General features: G+C 39.0%; 1 protein-coding gene and 1 pseudogene across 1 annotated transcript in view; both read right to left on the reverse strand.

Moving 5' to 3' along the window:
• Positions 1 to 2,196, reverse strand: part of LOC149138872 (surfeit locus protein 1-like) — a 31,967-nt pseudogene extending 29,771 nt beyond the window's left edge.
• SOX (sulfite oxidase) overlaps positions 1 to 16,591 on the reverse strand; it is a 348,282-nt gene extending 331,691 nt beyond the window's left edge. Inside the window, exon 1 of the mRNA XM_089446856.1 lies at positions 16,327 to 16,591. Coding sequence (XP_089302982.1) covers positions 16,327 to 16,401 — 75 coding nt within the window. The 5' untranslated portion in view covers positions 16,402 to 16,591. The remainder of the gene's footprint in view (positions 1 to 16,326) is intronic.
• Between the last annotated feature and the right edge of the window lie 208 nt (positions 16,592 to 16,799).

Consider the following 16,799-nt stretch of genomic DNA (forward strand, 5'->3'; position numbering starts at 1 on the left):
AGTTGTGTCAATGAGAGATTAAGTCACAATTGTTGGTCTCAAGTGATCAAGATTAGATATTGATCGCCAATCACCTAGGAGATAGGGTTTTAGCTAAGTCACCTGACACGGGGAAACCAGAACACAAAGGACATGAGGATTTGAGTGTCCGAAACGGGCACACGTTGACCCCCCAGAACAAGACACGTTAGGACACGTTATATATTATTTTATTAAATATCTATATAAATATATATATCTATATATCTATTAAAAATTAGATATTTCTTACACATTCTCATTGATGATACAAATTGATTCAAACACAGATCTTCATCTAGATGTAAGTTTTACAAAGTAACATTATGCATACAAATACAATTGTGACATATTCATCAATGATCCAATAGGAGAAAAACAAGATACTGCAGTTTTCTCATTAAGTCATCAAAATCAAAATGTGTTACATAGGTAGTAGCAATGCCAATGGCAAATAGAAATAGAAAATACAAAACAACTACAAGCCTCAAGGCAGTAGGTAGCTCATGAGTCATCAATCATCATCATCAAAATCAACATCATTGTCATCATCATGGTCACCACTGCTCTCCTTTGCTGCATCCTCCTCCTCTGTATCCAATGTCATCTTTGCATCTGTTGGTGTGGAGGATGACCCCTCTACAGTATCACCATCATCAAAAGTGACAAGTTCTAGCATTGGCTCATTAAGATCCAAGTTGGCCAATGCCAACTCAACACTGCTGTCCAAACCCATATCATCAGGAAAGACATCCCACATCTTTGTCTTTCCCTTCAACCACTCATCCCTCTACTTGTAAATAAGATGAAGGTTGTTGTGCACATACACCATTGTCTCTGCCCTAGACTACTCAAGCCTGCTCTTCTTGACACTATACAAATTACCATATGTGCTCCAATTCCTCTCATAACAAGAGGATGAAGTCACCTAAGAGATGAGCCTCATGGTTAACTATTGTAGAGGAGGGCTTGTTGCCCCATGAGTTGCCCACCAAGAATAGAGCTTCTTAGCCCCCCTGTCTCTAATCACATCATATCCTGCAAATCGACCAGTGCTAGTGGAAAACACTGCAAAGGCATTCTCCACCTCATCAAGGGATGCTCTATCCTGAAAAATCTGCCTCAATGCATCCTTCCTCCCTTATGAAATTTCACCGTCCATGTGAGGAAGGAATCTGCAGGAAGGTCCACCATTCATCCACTCATGGTTGTAGTATTTTGGGTTCAAAGAGTGAACCAAACAATGCAAAGGTGTGCAATTCTTGTCCCATCTGCTGACAAGAATATCCTATATGGTGGTGAAGAAGGCCTCTAATAATGTCTCATACTCTTGACACTCACTCTGTAAAATAATGCTCCTCACAGACTCAATCATGGAATCCCATCCCTCATAAACCTCTCCTAGGATGGGTTGGTCTATTAGGGTCCAACCCTAACCCCATTATTTATGTAATAGGGTCGAGTCATAGTTATAGTTAGTTAAAGAGTCAATAAAGCCCATATTAATAATTGTAAGTGGTTGACCCGCATTTAAAGAAAGGAACCACAGTTAGTTGCAAATGGGCCATGGTATTAGATAGATGGTATTAATAGAACCATGGTATTGCATGTACGAATCCCATATAAAGGATAGAGACTCCCCATTGAGGAGCATCGTGTCTTATTCTGTAATCGAGCACTGCTCTATTGGAGGTTGCCCCCACGAAGAGGCAAGTGAACATTGCTTCCATCTCTGAATAATAAAATACATGCTGTTATTTCTCATTTTGTTCTATGTTCTGGGTTGTATTTCTTCACATATTTGGTATCCTGGCATCTTCTCGCAGGTCAAGAGCATAACAAGTGGTATCAGAGCACTTTCCAGGGCCGGTGGTATCTCCATTTGTAGCAGAAATTTTTTGGCTACAGACATGTTCCAGCATCTTTAAACCACGGGATCTGTCGTTGAGCGCATAAACCTGCAGATTTGGGGAGGCATGCACGCAAGAAATACAAGAGGTGGTCATGCTTGTTGGGCTCCCTTGTAACCCCTGTGGGTACCCCTTCGTGTAGTAGCGCATTAGACAGAATCGCACATGGACTGTCTTCCACGTACCCTCTAAGTATATCAGAAGCCCCCTAAGCTCACCTGAACCTCGCCGTAGATAAACCGTCAACCGTCTTGCTGCTACAGTACATTGAGAACAGCACTCAGGGAGATTACTCGCGCGTACGATAAGGTAGTCGGGTAGTACGGCTAAAGGTACGGCTGATCCTCCTTAGTTAGTGCCCTGAAAGATTGGGCCGAGTACTACTGTTGGACCCTTATGTATATTGCGATCTGTAGCACCTGACACTCCTTGAGACCATAGTTCCCTTGTCTCTTGGAAGATCGCCCATCATCTTCTTTGCCAAATCAAATCTAGCAGATTGGGTTCTGCGCCGCCGCAACAATCAGATCCACTAGAATACCATTCAGATCTAGCAGCGAGGGTTCGGTCGCTGTCACATTCCTACTCACGCTCTGCAGTTGAGGGTTTTGCAGACAGATCTGACCATTGGTGCAGGGAGGCTTGTGGCTCCTATACCTTGGGGTGATTCTCGCAAGACATTGAGCAGGATTAACTTTTCTGGGAATTGGCTACTGCAGTATTGATAAGCGGGGAGTAAAACTATTCTTCAGCAGTTTCCGCAGCTTCAGCCTTGAGGACAAGGCTGTTTTTATGGGGGAGGGCATGTTAGGGTCCAACCCTAACCCCCTTATTTATATAATAGGGTCGATTCATAGTTATAGTTAGTTAAAGAGTCAATAAAACCCATATTAATAATTGTAAGTGGTTGACCCGCATTTAAAGAAAGGGACCACAGTTAGTTACAAATGGGCCATGGTATTAGATAGATGGTATTAATAGAACCATGGTACTGACCCCTGGTATTGCATGTATGAATCCTATATAAAAGATAGGGACTTCCCATTGAGGAGCGTCGTGTCTTATTCTGTAATCGAGCACTGCTCTACTGGAGGTTGCCCCCTCGAAGAGGCAAGTGAACATTGCTTTCATCTCTGAATAATAAAATACATGCTGTTATTTCGCATTTTGTTTTGTGTTCTGGTTGTATTTCTTCGCCTATTTGGTATCCTGGCATCTTCTCGCAGGTCAAGAGCATAACATGGTCTATATCTGCAAATCGTAGCAAAGAAATGATAGGGTCCACGATCTTAATAAGTAGATCTACCCTCTCCCACTAAGCATCATCTAACAATGTGCCCTTCACTCTTTTTGAGGCTGCTTGATTTGTCTTTCTCCAAAAAGACCAAAACTCTGAAATAACCATGGACCCAAGAGTGGTCTTGACCTCCCTCAACCTCTTCAACATGATGAATGAAGAGGCAAACCATGTATCAGCAATCTTCAACAATGATAGATTGGTGTACTCCTTGTAGATTGTGAGGGCATTTGTATGATTTTGTACAAAGTTATGGATATGTCATGCATCCTCAATAATACTTCCAATCTAAAGCACATCAGAAGCAATAGATTTAACTGCTAAATTCAAGGAATGGGAAATGCAAGGTGTCCAAAATACTTGGGGATATTTATCTTCCACAATCACGCCAATAGCCTTGCAAATAGGTGCATTATATGTAATGATTTGCACACAAGAAGCAACACCTACATCTTCAATAACTTTAATTAAGAACTCACCCATATATTGTGCATCCTTGTATTGTCTAAGTGCATCCACTGATTTCAAGAAAATTGAACCATTCAAGAAAGAGACCATGAAGTTGATGAGTGGGTGGCATGTTGGATCTATCCATCCATCAAAAACAATACTAACCCTTTCTAATAAGCTCAAGCATGTTGGATCTAATAAGCTCAAGCATTTCGTCCACCTCTTTCTTTGCCTTAGTCAACAATGTGGTTCTAAGCTTCTCTGACCCAAGAGGCACATACCCTGATGGAGCCCCTTGAGTTAGGGCTTGGCACATCTCAATAAATAAAGGTGAGCATGCAACATTAAAGGATATGAATTTCTGATAGAAAAAGAATGCAATGGTGAGATCAAGCTCTTCCCGTTTCTCTTTTTGAAAAATCTTGTCCATTGGACCAAGTGCCTTTGCCTTTCTTTTTGCTGCTTGTCCCCCACCAAATGGAAATTTGTTGTTTCTGTTCCTCAAGAATGGAAGGGATCATCATTCTTGCTTTTTCTTAGATGGTGTTGCCACCTTTTCATACCAACATCGGCCTCTTTTTCCATTTCTTTCCTCTTAGCTAACGGCACTTGTGTACATGTTGCAATTCCACAACCTAATAAAGCCAACAAATGAGATTTCACACGGTAATATGTGCTCATGAAATGATTGTTGCAATAGTTGCATTTCCAAGCAACATTGCCTCCTCCCTTCAACTTGTTGCTTGGCCCTTGCTCTCTTGTGACATACTTCCACAAGGGATATTTGTTATCTTGAGCCTGTTGTCTTCCCTCAACATTTGAAGTTGTTGTTGCAGCCCCACTTCCAATAGAGGGAACACTTGCAGACCCTGATGAAATTGGAAGAGGAGGGGCATCTCCAATGGGGACATTCTTCCCCTTCCTTTGCCCCTTCCCTGTTGCCCTTGATTGAGTCATGAATGCTGTAAAAAAATAAAGAAAAAATGCACATGCAAACTATTGTAATAAAAATGCAAAAAAAAATAGAAACAAAATGCACTTACCTATTGCTTGAATTGCCTCCAAAATGCTCTCAAACCTTTTGCTATTCGCTCCCACACACTCATAGCAAGATAGACACTCAAAAATGAGGGTGAAATGGCCCAAAAACGCCCTTTATGGGCCGCCTGGCACGTCGTTCAAGGGGACACGTGTCCCAAAATCGAGACACGATCGGAGGACACGTGTACCACCAAATCATGTTTGATTCACCCGATTCGAGGGGGTAAGGATCAAATCTGGTTTCTTAGGGTTTTAGTCATTGGAAAGTTATAAAAGTAAATCTAAGGAGAGGAAGAGACACATTATATGAACAAGTGAGGGTTTCAGCTGAAGAGGAAGAGGGAAAAAGATCATAGCAAGAGAAAATTACAAGGGCAGCAAGAAGGGCAAGATAGGGCACGCATTTCAAGGCAGCCCATACATTACATAGATTTTGGGCACAAAGTTCCCAGCAGTAGAGAAGCAATTTTCAAGCAGCGGGACAATAACAACTTGTTGTATCGTACTGTATGGATTCCATACAAACCATATAGTCATATGGAAAAGCCTTATAGGCCTCGAAAACCATGTTGTGCAAAGTTGTTTCGGCACACAATTCAAGATGGACTTTTGTGGGTGAATTTTTCAGATTGTTGGGCCAAGTACAAGTTCATAAGTCATTGTAATAATTTCCAAATTTATTTTCTCTATGGGCTGAAATAAAAGAATGACTTGTTTGTTGGTTTTCCCCATTGGGGTTTCCAAGGTAAATCACTATGTCAAATTTTCTATGTAAATGGTTTCTATTTCCGTTGCATTTTAAAGTGTTAGTGAACTCAGTGCATTGTTGTTCATAAAATCAGATTTGGAAAATAATTTATTTTTTGAGTTTAAAAATCAAAGTATGATTTTTTATTGGATTAGCATATCAGAGCTAGGTTATTTTCTAAGTTTAAAAATCAAAGTATGATTTTTTATTGGAATAGCATATCAAAGGTAGGTTCAGATTAAAAAAAGAAAAAACTAATACATTATCAATACGAAGAGTGTTAATACTAGATTGTGATTCATTTTCAATTCATACATGTAAATTTTTAAATGTTTCAAAAGTTTGAATGAGTTGGCTTCTTCCCAACATCCTTCTCACGTTCTGCAATTGTCACCACCAAAGAGTCAAAATCAAGGGACTTCAATTGGCCACTAGCTTGAAGTGATTCTAGATAGTGAGAATATGTGGAGTAGAGGGCCTTGATGAAGGCTATGAGAGCAATGTTTATCTACACATCGACGGCATCTATGTCATGGATGATGGCTTTGATTTCATATGCTAGAGCCATGGGGTTATTATCTTGTTTAGCCCACAGTTGTATGCAACTCTAAGGTGTGGGGACTATTACCCACCAAAAAGCGAGTAAACCCCTAGGAGAAACAAATTATCCCCGTTGGTTAGCCAACCAACCAGTAGCCCTATGATGATCCATAGATAGCTTTACTTCAGATCTCTCCACCTAGGCTCTAGTCAGTGCTCTCTCCCATCTAGCATCATTCTTGAGCGAAGGTGGGTCTATCATAAGGTATACTAACCATTTTTGTAGTTATGTGTTTTCATTTAATGTTTGGGGCTTACTAATATGCATCACTAGACAACTTGGATGACTAACCACTCTTAATTGTACCCTTGTTCCCATGCTTCACTTAGGAGATTATCCTTTGCCCTAGTCCAATGTGACCTCTCGTGAGGTCCTTCCTTCAGGATGGGCACTAATTGATATAGTGTGCCCAAGGTAACCTATACTTGCCACCTTCCACGTTACTTTTATTATCCACTTCCACTCTTTGGGTTGATTGTTATTGGTCATTGGGACTGGCACCATATGTCCTCATCTCTAAGTCAAGGCCCAAAAAAATTTGCCCTAAGAGGTTGATGCAGCTAAAAGAAAGATAAAAGTGCATATGAAGACACAAATAAAGAAAATGAAAAATGGATCCCTGTTGGGATTTGAAACGTTGACGAAAAATGATTTTTACTGTGGGTTCTCCGGTAACTAAGTCAAAAGATATAAACCACAGATGTCTAAAATCCAGAATGCAAAAGATGCCTGGGACATAATCAACACATGGGCAAAAACCTAGCATGAGATCGTAATTAGCCATCACCTAGTTCCTAAGCATTTTATGCTCTATCTAAAACAAAGGAACTTATGAATGTCCCAACCCCAAAGAGTGATTAATTGCTACATCTTTAAGGGGTATTGACAAAGCATCAAGAACGTTGGGTCTCCTAAGCTATGCAAGAAAGAAAGATAAATCATTAAAGTAAAAGGCACACCAAAGGGGTGTAAAAAGCAAGCCAAGGAAAGAGGTAACTCATGCCTCCACGATTGCTCCCTCTTTTCATCACAGTACTTAGAGATGTTGGAACTGCATCAACGAGTACCATGGTTATGGGCATCTTCCTTGAAGTCTTGCCCATTCCATGACCACCTACATCACATGCATCTATGGATGGATGGGTCTACCTGTGAAATTCCCTTCCCCTTAAGGGTTGGAAGCAGTTAATAAGGTTAATTGCATAATCATCCCTAACACAACTATGATAACTTGCTGGAAAGTCCTAAGATAGAAAGACATTTGATGACAAGGTTTGTGTGAACTAATTTTGTGCCCCTAATATTGAATGACACTTTTATGGTTTTTGTCCCTAATGATGTTAATCTCACTTGATCTTGAGGGTATGTTTCAGGTGGTTCATTACACATGCAATAGAGATCCCTTGAGGGATGGCTTGACACCTCTTCAGCGCCACTCAAAGGATGCCTAACCCAATTTTGAGAGCGCATATGACTTTGCAAACCCAGTGTTGTTGTCCTAAGATGAACGTTAGGCTTTGAGGAGCCTCCACATGGTTTTATGCCCCTTGCTACACCTCCAAATGTTGAAACATTGAGCCAAGAAGCCAAGGCATTGGCTTGATTGATGATGTGCCCAAATCGACCTAGAATGCCCCTAGGCTGACCTTGACCCTGTCTTATGGACATTTCCTTGTTCAACTCAGATGATGATGGAGACTGTTGAGATGGATTGGGAGTTCTAGCACACCATGCCTTGATGACAACGCTTGCCCCTTAGGTTGTCATGTCATCCAAACATGCCCTAGAAGGGTGATGTGAGCCTCCTTGATGATGACATCATGGTGAATGAGATGTTACTTGGAGATGTATCCATGCACTTTGATGATGTACCTTGGAGTGAGGAGCAATCTTGGACCCACTGTGTCACTTGCTTGAAGGAGATGTCCATTTTAAGAGAATGACAATCATGTTGGAGAGCCTTTCCTCCCACACATGTGGAGGATTATGATATATTTATTATGTATTATCATTTTGTAAAGCTATCTTGAGGTCGACATGTGACCTTTAAGCCTAGTTGAATGCTCCAAGCAAACTTTTAGGGTTTTTTATTGTATAGTTTTGAAAAGTGACTTGGATGCCCTCATATAAGTACAGGGAGGTCACTTTCACTTTATCATCATCACATTCATTCACTTCTTCTCTCTAAAAGGAGTGTGCACTAGTTCTCATGTCTTTTGTCTTCGACACAATGGAAATTTAGTTTAGTGAATTGTCTCAACTTTCAAGAGAGATTTTTGCATGGAGAGACCCTTTTGGAATTGATGAAGTGATTCTTGATGGAATAGTGTAACTTTATTGTCATTTTCTTCCATTTTGCATGTTATTTTTCTGAAATAAGGGTTTTTATTGTTTCATACTAAAAAGTGCAACATCTTTCTTGAAATCTCGATTCCTTATGGTTATGCAAAATTTATCTTTCAAGAACCCATCAATGGAACTTGGTTCATGCCTTTTTTGACCTTAAATCTCCCACATAAACAAGTCACTATGGTTATTAAGAGAAGTGTTTGATCTTCCCCCTTCTTCATCCAAGGCATCTATCATTGATCTTGCCCTAGTTGACTCCAATGCCCAATTGAGTAAAGGGACTAATCTAGAAGGGATGATCACTTTAAATTCTTACCTCTTATTCCTTATTTATCGGTAACTAGAGTCAGGGTTGGTTTTAATTTGCATTTTATGGTCATATTGCATTTATATGTTATTGTCCTATTGATAGAAATTGTATTTAATAAATTGAGAAGGCAAAAAATAGCATTCATTGCATTCTTCACAATAAAAAGCAGGGCTGACATCTAGATATTATCATATTGATTGTTGTTTTATGCATTTAAAACCATGAAAAACTATAAAGTTTCCTTATCCCTTGCTTACCCCTTTATAACCTTTGATCCTTTGTTGAATTTATCCCTTAGAGGCTCTTTCTTTGCTATTATATGTTAATGCATGACGTAAATCTGCATACCATAAAAACACTAGATTATGACACCCTTCTTCTAGTCCATTGGGGTTGGTGGGAAGTGCATTTGAATCCTTGTAACTCTTATCTTAGCCTTCAAGGTTTGGTCGGTACTTTCTCCCATAATTATGGGATACTTATCACCTTTGAACCCTCCTTTGTTGAATATTTGTTTAGTTGATTTTATCTGCAAGTCCCTTAGAGAGCCATTTTAAGTGGAACCCTAATCATCTAACTTATGAGCCTTACCCGACAAGCCTCCCTTGCCAGGATCATATCCACCACTAAATAGCAAGAGAGAGCCCACTGAGGTGACAGTGGTGGCTCATCTCATTGTTTCCATAAGACCTAGGTTGCCTAATGAGGATTTGCACTAGGCCTACTAGATTTTGCAATAACAAGAACTTGATCTACTAAAGTGATTTGCCTTCAACATATGAGTATAGATCACCCTCCTTTAATGCATCACCAGGTGCAAGCAGACAATCCCCTAGCCCATCATCCTCACAGAGTTTGGGGCTTGTCCTTTTTAGCTAAAGACAGTGTTTGGCCTTGTCTCACTCCTACACCACATTCAAAGTTTCATCAATACAATAAAGGGACGGGACTAGCATCCTTACTTGGCCTACCACTCATCGAAGTTCATTGCATCCATTAGTTCTCTAGCTCACTCTCAACGCTAGTATGTTGAGGTACCCATGGAGCATAAAACAATCGATGAATGGGTGCACTATTAAGGCACTCCTTGCATAATGGTCACTGATTCGAAACCCAGTGGGTGTCCCATCAGCATAACACTCAACTAGAGGTTATAATGGTAGCAATCAGAATCGACTCCATGTCACACGAGTACAATATCACCCTAGTTATCAACTCCTCTAGTCACAAAAAATAATGCTAGTATGCCAAGGTCTCAAATCTCCTAGCATCGATTAGCATTATGATGGATCAGCTCCCTCCATTAAGATATTCCCTTGATGCATCCAACCACCTCTTACCAATAAGATAGGAGATGAACATGATTATCAGAGAGGACATCTATAGGCGGTTTGTGTGGGTCACTTGGATAAACCATTGGGGTGGGTTTATGAGGGATGGTCTTATAATTCAACCCCATGAGGGATGGCCTTCTATGTTGAGCACTTCATGGTTATGAGGGATGGACTTATTATTCAACCCCATTATACATTTCGACATTGGATGCATGGTCTTCAAATCCCCCTGGCCTAGTATGGATTTGGGTCTCATAGCCTACAGATTGAGACTAATCACCATATTAGCCATTCAAACAAGATCCGCAAGGTGGAGACTAAGGAGCACTCCGTCTTACATTACCCAGGTTACTACAAGATCTAACGACAGTTCCATTGTACCTTCTGAGAGTTATAGACGTTTGTCAATTTCTTCAGCTACCCCGACTAGAGATTTGTTTCCTTATACATGCAAGAGACCCTCCATCTTTGCTCTTCTATCCTCCAATCACATACACTCGCCAAACCAACCTCCACTCAATGGATTACTACCCTTTTTACAATACACCCAAATAGGAGCACTAAGTAGTAAATGGAGAAAGATGACTCTAGATCAATGAAAACACGAAGCTCTATTCCCACCTCCATGAGTCCCCAGCAACACCACTAGACTAAACCTCATACTAATAAATAGTACAGTCGCCATATGATATCTTGCAAGCCATAACGATAAGTCCTTCCTTCTAGGAAGTTGCACAACACTCATTCAAGATCCTCACCCCATTATTCTTGCAAACAGACATCTATGTTGAGTTTTCTCCATTCAGCCTTGGATGCTAAGGGAGAAGGCTCCAGTGGACTAGGATTGCCTCTGATCGTCGATGCCATAAAGAATCACTCATATTGTACATCTTTCTCTTAGATCACCTCTCCATTCGTCGAAGTTGGTCTTCTAGGTTTTTAGATTAGAGCATTATTTTACTTCTTGTTTCTTACTTTAATATAGGAGCCACTATATCACTCTTGCTTTGCGTAGACATCATTGGACCTAAAACAATACCATTGACCCACTTCAGTTGTCATTTGTTGGAAATTCATACATTTATCTTATCTATCTTATTTAGGTTGAGGAGCTTCAACCGCAATGGAATTAACTCCAACTCTAAATGTGAATCATACAAAGTCTTCAACTTCTTTAACGCACTCCAAGAATCTTTGATAGATCTCAACTCGCCTCTTCACTTACAAAAGCAACAATCAAGGCCTATGCTTTCTTGTCTTTATTTGTCGATATGGTAAGCACTTTACTTGTTATTAGTTTGGTAAGTTTGGTATCGCCATCACAAGTATCATCCCAAAGATCATTGAAGATCAAGGCATGCTCAATCTTCCTTGACCATTATAGATAGTTATTTTTTTCACTAAGCACAACACCAATAATGGAAACAAGAGAATGCATTTTTGCTACCAGTTGCTCTTTGCAATCCAACTTCCTTCACACAATCTCTGAGACATGGAGATCTTCTATCGATTGAGATTAAACCAAGCTCAGCATCTAGTGCCAACCATGAATATTGAACAATGTCTTGAACATCATGGCCTGGTGCATTCTTTTGTGACTATGGCTTCTCAAGGCAAAGGCTATTATTTCAAGAGATCTAGAATCACTACTATTTAAAAAGATTTTGATAGATTTGTTTGTAAAAAAGGAACCAATTCAACATCAACACCTGATTTTATTTCAGGTCAGCTTCATAACATTACAAAAGTTGTCAAAATCAATATTGGATTCACTTCCAAAACAACTGAGCAAATATTTGAAACAAGTGTGACCTTTGTTTTGACTAAGGACAATGTTGAAGTTGTGGATTCCAATTGTAGTTCAAGGAAGGTTGCATGCAAGTTGTAATCATCAACAAGAGACCCTATCAACCTGCTTAATATACAATGGTTCGTCTGCATTCAAGGGAGAAACATTGAAGGCACGAGCATAGAAACAACTTATAACACCAATCAAAGAAAAATGTAAAATATTCCTTAAATATCCAAAATGAATAGGGATTACATAATCTTTAAGCTTTTTTCATGGTCATATTGCCAAGATCGTGCAAATGGTAAATAAAACTCGAAATAGAAGATAACAGAACCTTAAATTTCAAATGTTCATTGGAGATTTGTCATAAAATATAAAAAAAAAAATGAAGATTCAACCAAAAACAAATTTTCTATTTAAAGATACAGCAGGCTTCAAAGGTCAGAAAGTAGATATCAGCCATTCATTCTTTATGAAATTTTGTGTTTATTATAGACAACTCCTAGGCCACCATCCCAAACTTTCTCAACTTCAATACCTGCACGTAGAAAGAGAAATATGCCAACGATCACATGACATGTGGAGGCATTTAGGGTTTCCTCGATGTGTGGAAGCATTTCTCAATAGAGATTCAATCTTGGTATTCAATAGATATTCTTGGATGCTTCAACTTGAGCATGCTGCAGAAATTCACAGCTGTCCAATAAAAGGAAAGACTATTCAACAGTGTGCAGAGATTCCTTCGTGGATGCAATTGAATTGGTTGCAACTCTATCCATTGTTTCTATATTCCATCTTAGTCAAAACAAATGGCTTTTCCAGAAACAAACTACTCATGGAGTTATAATAACATCAACCTAGATCTAATACCACTAACAAGTTAGGGATTGAATTACTCCACACATTAAAATATTTTCATTAAAAAAATGCAACACATAAATACAATGTGAAGTGACTTTTGGTTTCATCTGCCAAGAGGCCCAATGACTCTTCCTATTCACCTAACTCTTCATATTCCTCCTAAATATAGTACTTAAAATCACACCACAATCCCAAGGATTAGGTATCTAATGGCCAATACAATATCTAGCCTTTGGCTTTATTTTCCCACTGTGTAAACCAATCATACATTGCACCTTCCAAGAGGAGGAAGACAATTGTGGTCATCTCTATCTCATCCTAGGTTGGGTTTGATGCAAAATATCTTTCCACTTTATCCAATAATATCACACCCAAGCATTACTACCATCAAATTTACGTAATTCAAACTAAATTTGTTGGAAATCCCTGATTGTGAATTGAAAAATCCATGCAGCACATGCAATCTTGCAGACCCTTGGTTAGCAAATGTGTCGGTTGTTGATGACTGCTGCAGGATATAATTCATATACTTGTCCACTTTTTATCCAAGCTCCCAAACTTCTTCATCACGTTTTTGTTGAATCAATTAAACTCGACATTAGTCACCATCTTCAGCGGTTGTTGAGAACCAATTCTTTTAAATTTTTTGAGACTTATGTCTCCTTATAATTGCATTCTCAATTTTTTAATCATTTTGACACTCCAAAGGATCTCAAGACCTGTCAAAAGCTTCTTTGATGGTAGAGTGAAGAAATGAGCTCTTTGAATTAACTTAATGCAAACTTCACTTATTTCTAGGATGATAAGTAAAATTGAATTAGAAAAAGACATTGCTCTTATCCAAAAGTTGGGAGAATTATTGTTATTCTTTCAAATGAACCTTGAGGAAAAATTTCCTCTCAAAAGATCTGTGTTCGATGTCCCCCCAGAAAAGAGAAATTTCTTTCAAAGGGCTGCTATTTATTTCAAGAGGGGAGCTCATCCTCGAGCAAGAGAACATACTTGTCAGTTTTCTTAATCAAGCATTTTGAAAGTGCTCTCGGTGGTAATATTTTCAAGCTCAAAGATACCTTTTCACCTTAACTAACCTTGAATTTTTATTTGAGCAGATTCAAATTACCCTTTTCTCTTGTGAAAGACCCAATGTAAGGGGGTTTTAAATGAAAGACAAAAATAGATGGCTACGGTGTGATAGAGGCTACGATTGTGGGGTCAAAATGCAAATTTGTGGGTGGACTTGACCTCTTGACATGGGTTTGGTTCCCGATGTATCATGATATGAAAATTTACTTTGGCCAGTATGCCCTCCTTGTATTTATTGCTATCTACTTTAGTTAGTGTGGTCCCTTATGCCTCTTTAAATTGGATAGGTATGCATTGCTAATTTTGACTAGCTAGGTTATTGTGCCTATCAACTTTAGTTTGAAGTGACTACCCTCCAGCCCTTTTTTGTAAAATGTAAATCTTTTTGTATATTAATGGTATGTGAAGCTTTTTATCAAAAAAGAAAAAGCTACTAGAGTGGACACATGTTTTGGGAATCTTTTGTGAACAATCTCTAGAGGAAGTTCATTAGGGTGGTTTGATGTGTTTCTTTCTTGAAAGTTGTGCTTCCTAGCTAGCATTTATTATTCACAATAGCCTCTAATCGGCAATGTTTTATTGGATGAGTTTCAATATTATGACACATGTCTGAGTTTCAACACTATTGGATGAATTTCAAAAGTATAACACGCGACTATTATTGTCAAAGATCATTTCTTTTTTAGCTTCTCTATTCTATGACAACATTAATTGATTTGGAAAAGAATGATTGAATGCCATAAGGTTGTATATTTTTCCTTCTCAATTAAAACGATAAATTGTCATGTCAAACTTCTTGCAAATGTGTTTAAGATATTTAACTCTCTATACCAAGAACTACATTCAATTCTCCCAATAGGTAGGGTCACGATTGGTAACCATGAATTGGAAACTTGACATTGTAGCTATTGAGTTCTTTTGCTCCAATTATGAAATTAAGGATGCTTCCTAAGTCGATGGCAACCCTTGTTCTAGTCTTGTTGATATACCCTTTGACTCTTAGGGACCAGGGTTCTGAGCTGGGTTCTGAGCTACATAATTCTTATCGATATTGCCATGGATAGCCTCAAACTCCTCTTGGACTTTTTCATGACCTTTTTTTTGTTTTCACTTATTATTCATCTTTAACAACTTCTCTGCAAATCTCTCTCGCTCTTTCTTTTCACTTCCTCCATTTTATAGTGCGTAAATAGTAGTTTCCACTTTATATATGTCTTTGTGGATACCTCTCTTTTCTTCTATTCTAGAATTCTTTATCCTTAACATTTTTCCTCTTGATCAAACAACCTTTAACTAGATGTATGGGTAGCATGATTTGAAGTATGTTGACTTTTGCCTCTTCCCTACAATATTTCACATATTGAAGGAACATAAATTGCTAGTTCATACAATGAGTGGAAGTCCACAAGGTCTATAGGATTGTCTACGATTCTGTTGCAAGCCACCTTGGCATCTATCAACGGGTGATCACCAATTCAACCCTTTCGGAGTCATGGGATGCAAATAGCAGATAAGCTTCAATTTCAATGAGGAGAACCAATAAATGCATGGTATTACTATAGACAGAAACATGTGGCCACAACCTAGTCGAAATAAGAGAAATAAAATGTTCTACCATCAAAGTTGGGTAGGGGATCCATCTACACTTCAGATCCTGGGCCTAAGTGGGGTGGTGATCCATCCACACTTCGCAGCCTAAGTGGGGGGGTCAACAATCTATGCATGTAACAGCGCATTGAATCGAATCTAGATGGTGCATTGGGCATGGAAAATTGCATACACCCATTAAAAAATGAATCTAGCAATTGCAATAATTGGAATTCATACAAATGTCAACATATCAAATGGTAATATTTTTAAATATTGTTTCCAATTACACAACAGTGTCAAACATCCACCACCTATCAAGATTTGGGATTCTGCTTCCACGGAACAAAGACTCAGCTGAACTTACGCCTGTTGTGGGTAGCGCATCAGCCCCTTCTTGTGAGGAATCGAACCCAGGTAGAGGCTATAGCAGCACCCTACTTTCACCGACAAGGCTAGCCCCTCGTGGCCAATATATTGAATATTCAAGATATGCATAGTTGGAAATGTACAAAATGCCCAGTATTAAATGCTGCAATTCAAGACATGCAACCTCGAGATGTATATCAGACCATGGTTTGGATGGGTGTGTGCTACTTTAAGATGAACACACTTTGCATGACGTTAAACACAGATTGGATTTCGGGATTTACTTTAAAGAAATATTCAGCATCTAATGATAACGAAACTTTTTGCTAAGTAAACTGATAAATGGGTTTGAAAACTCAGCAAATATATTGGCCAAGCTCCAATCCACAGTGAAACGGACAATAGAATCCCCACAAGCCAAGAGCCCAAAGAGAGATGATGAATGGGGAATCTACATCTATAAAAAACGCCTGGCTCTGCAGATTTGCTTTGGCACTGAACATTTTTTGGCCTTAATCGATTGCTCTAATATCTGAGGCAAAGCTTCGAACAGAGAAAAGACTATCAGAACCATACCTTGGAATTGACCTTGAGTAAAGGATGACGAGGTGGTTCCTTGTCATATGTTCTCGGACCCCGGAGAGCTGGCATGTTTGCCTGCCTTCTCGCTCAAAAATTATTCACACTGTCTTTGGTTCGAAACGCTTGTCTCAGCGTTGATAAATGAATACAGGATCCAGCTTTACGATATTATTAGTGGAATCACGATGCAATGCTTTCTTTATAGCTTCCACGTCTGTATTCCACCTCTGGTTTTTGTTTTTCTTTCGCTTCTGGATGGGCGTTATGTTTGTTAGTATTAAGGTTACCTATGTGCTATTAATAGAAACAATGTCCGCGTGGTTGTTATATAATAAAATAATGGATTACATAGTGCAAGCACTAGCCAATTTAAAAATAAAAATAATAAATAAAAATGTTAATGTATTCCACTGTGTGGAATCACTACCACCATATAAAAAAAAAGTTAAACGTATTCCACTTTATGG

The sequence above is a fragment of the Pinus tabuliformis genome, chromosome X (genome assembly GCF_031772625.1).
Source record: "Pinus tabuliformis cultivar Carrire ecotype Pingquan chromosome X, CPIR1, whole genome shotgun sequence".
Classification (NCBI taxonomy): Eukaryota; Viridiplantae; Streptophyta; class Pinopsida; order Pinales; family Pinaceae; genus Pinus; species Pinus tabuliformis.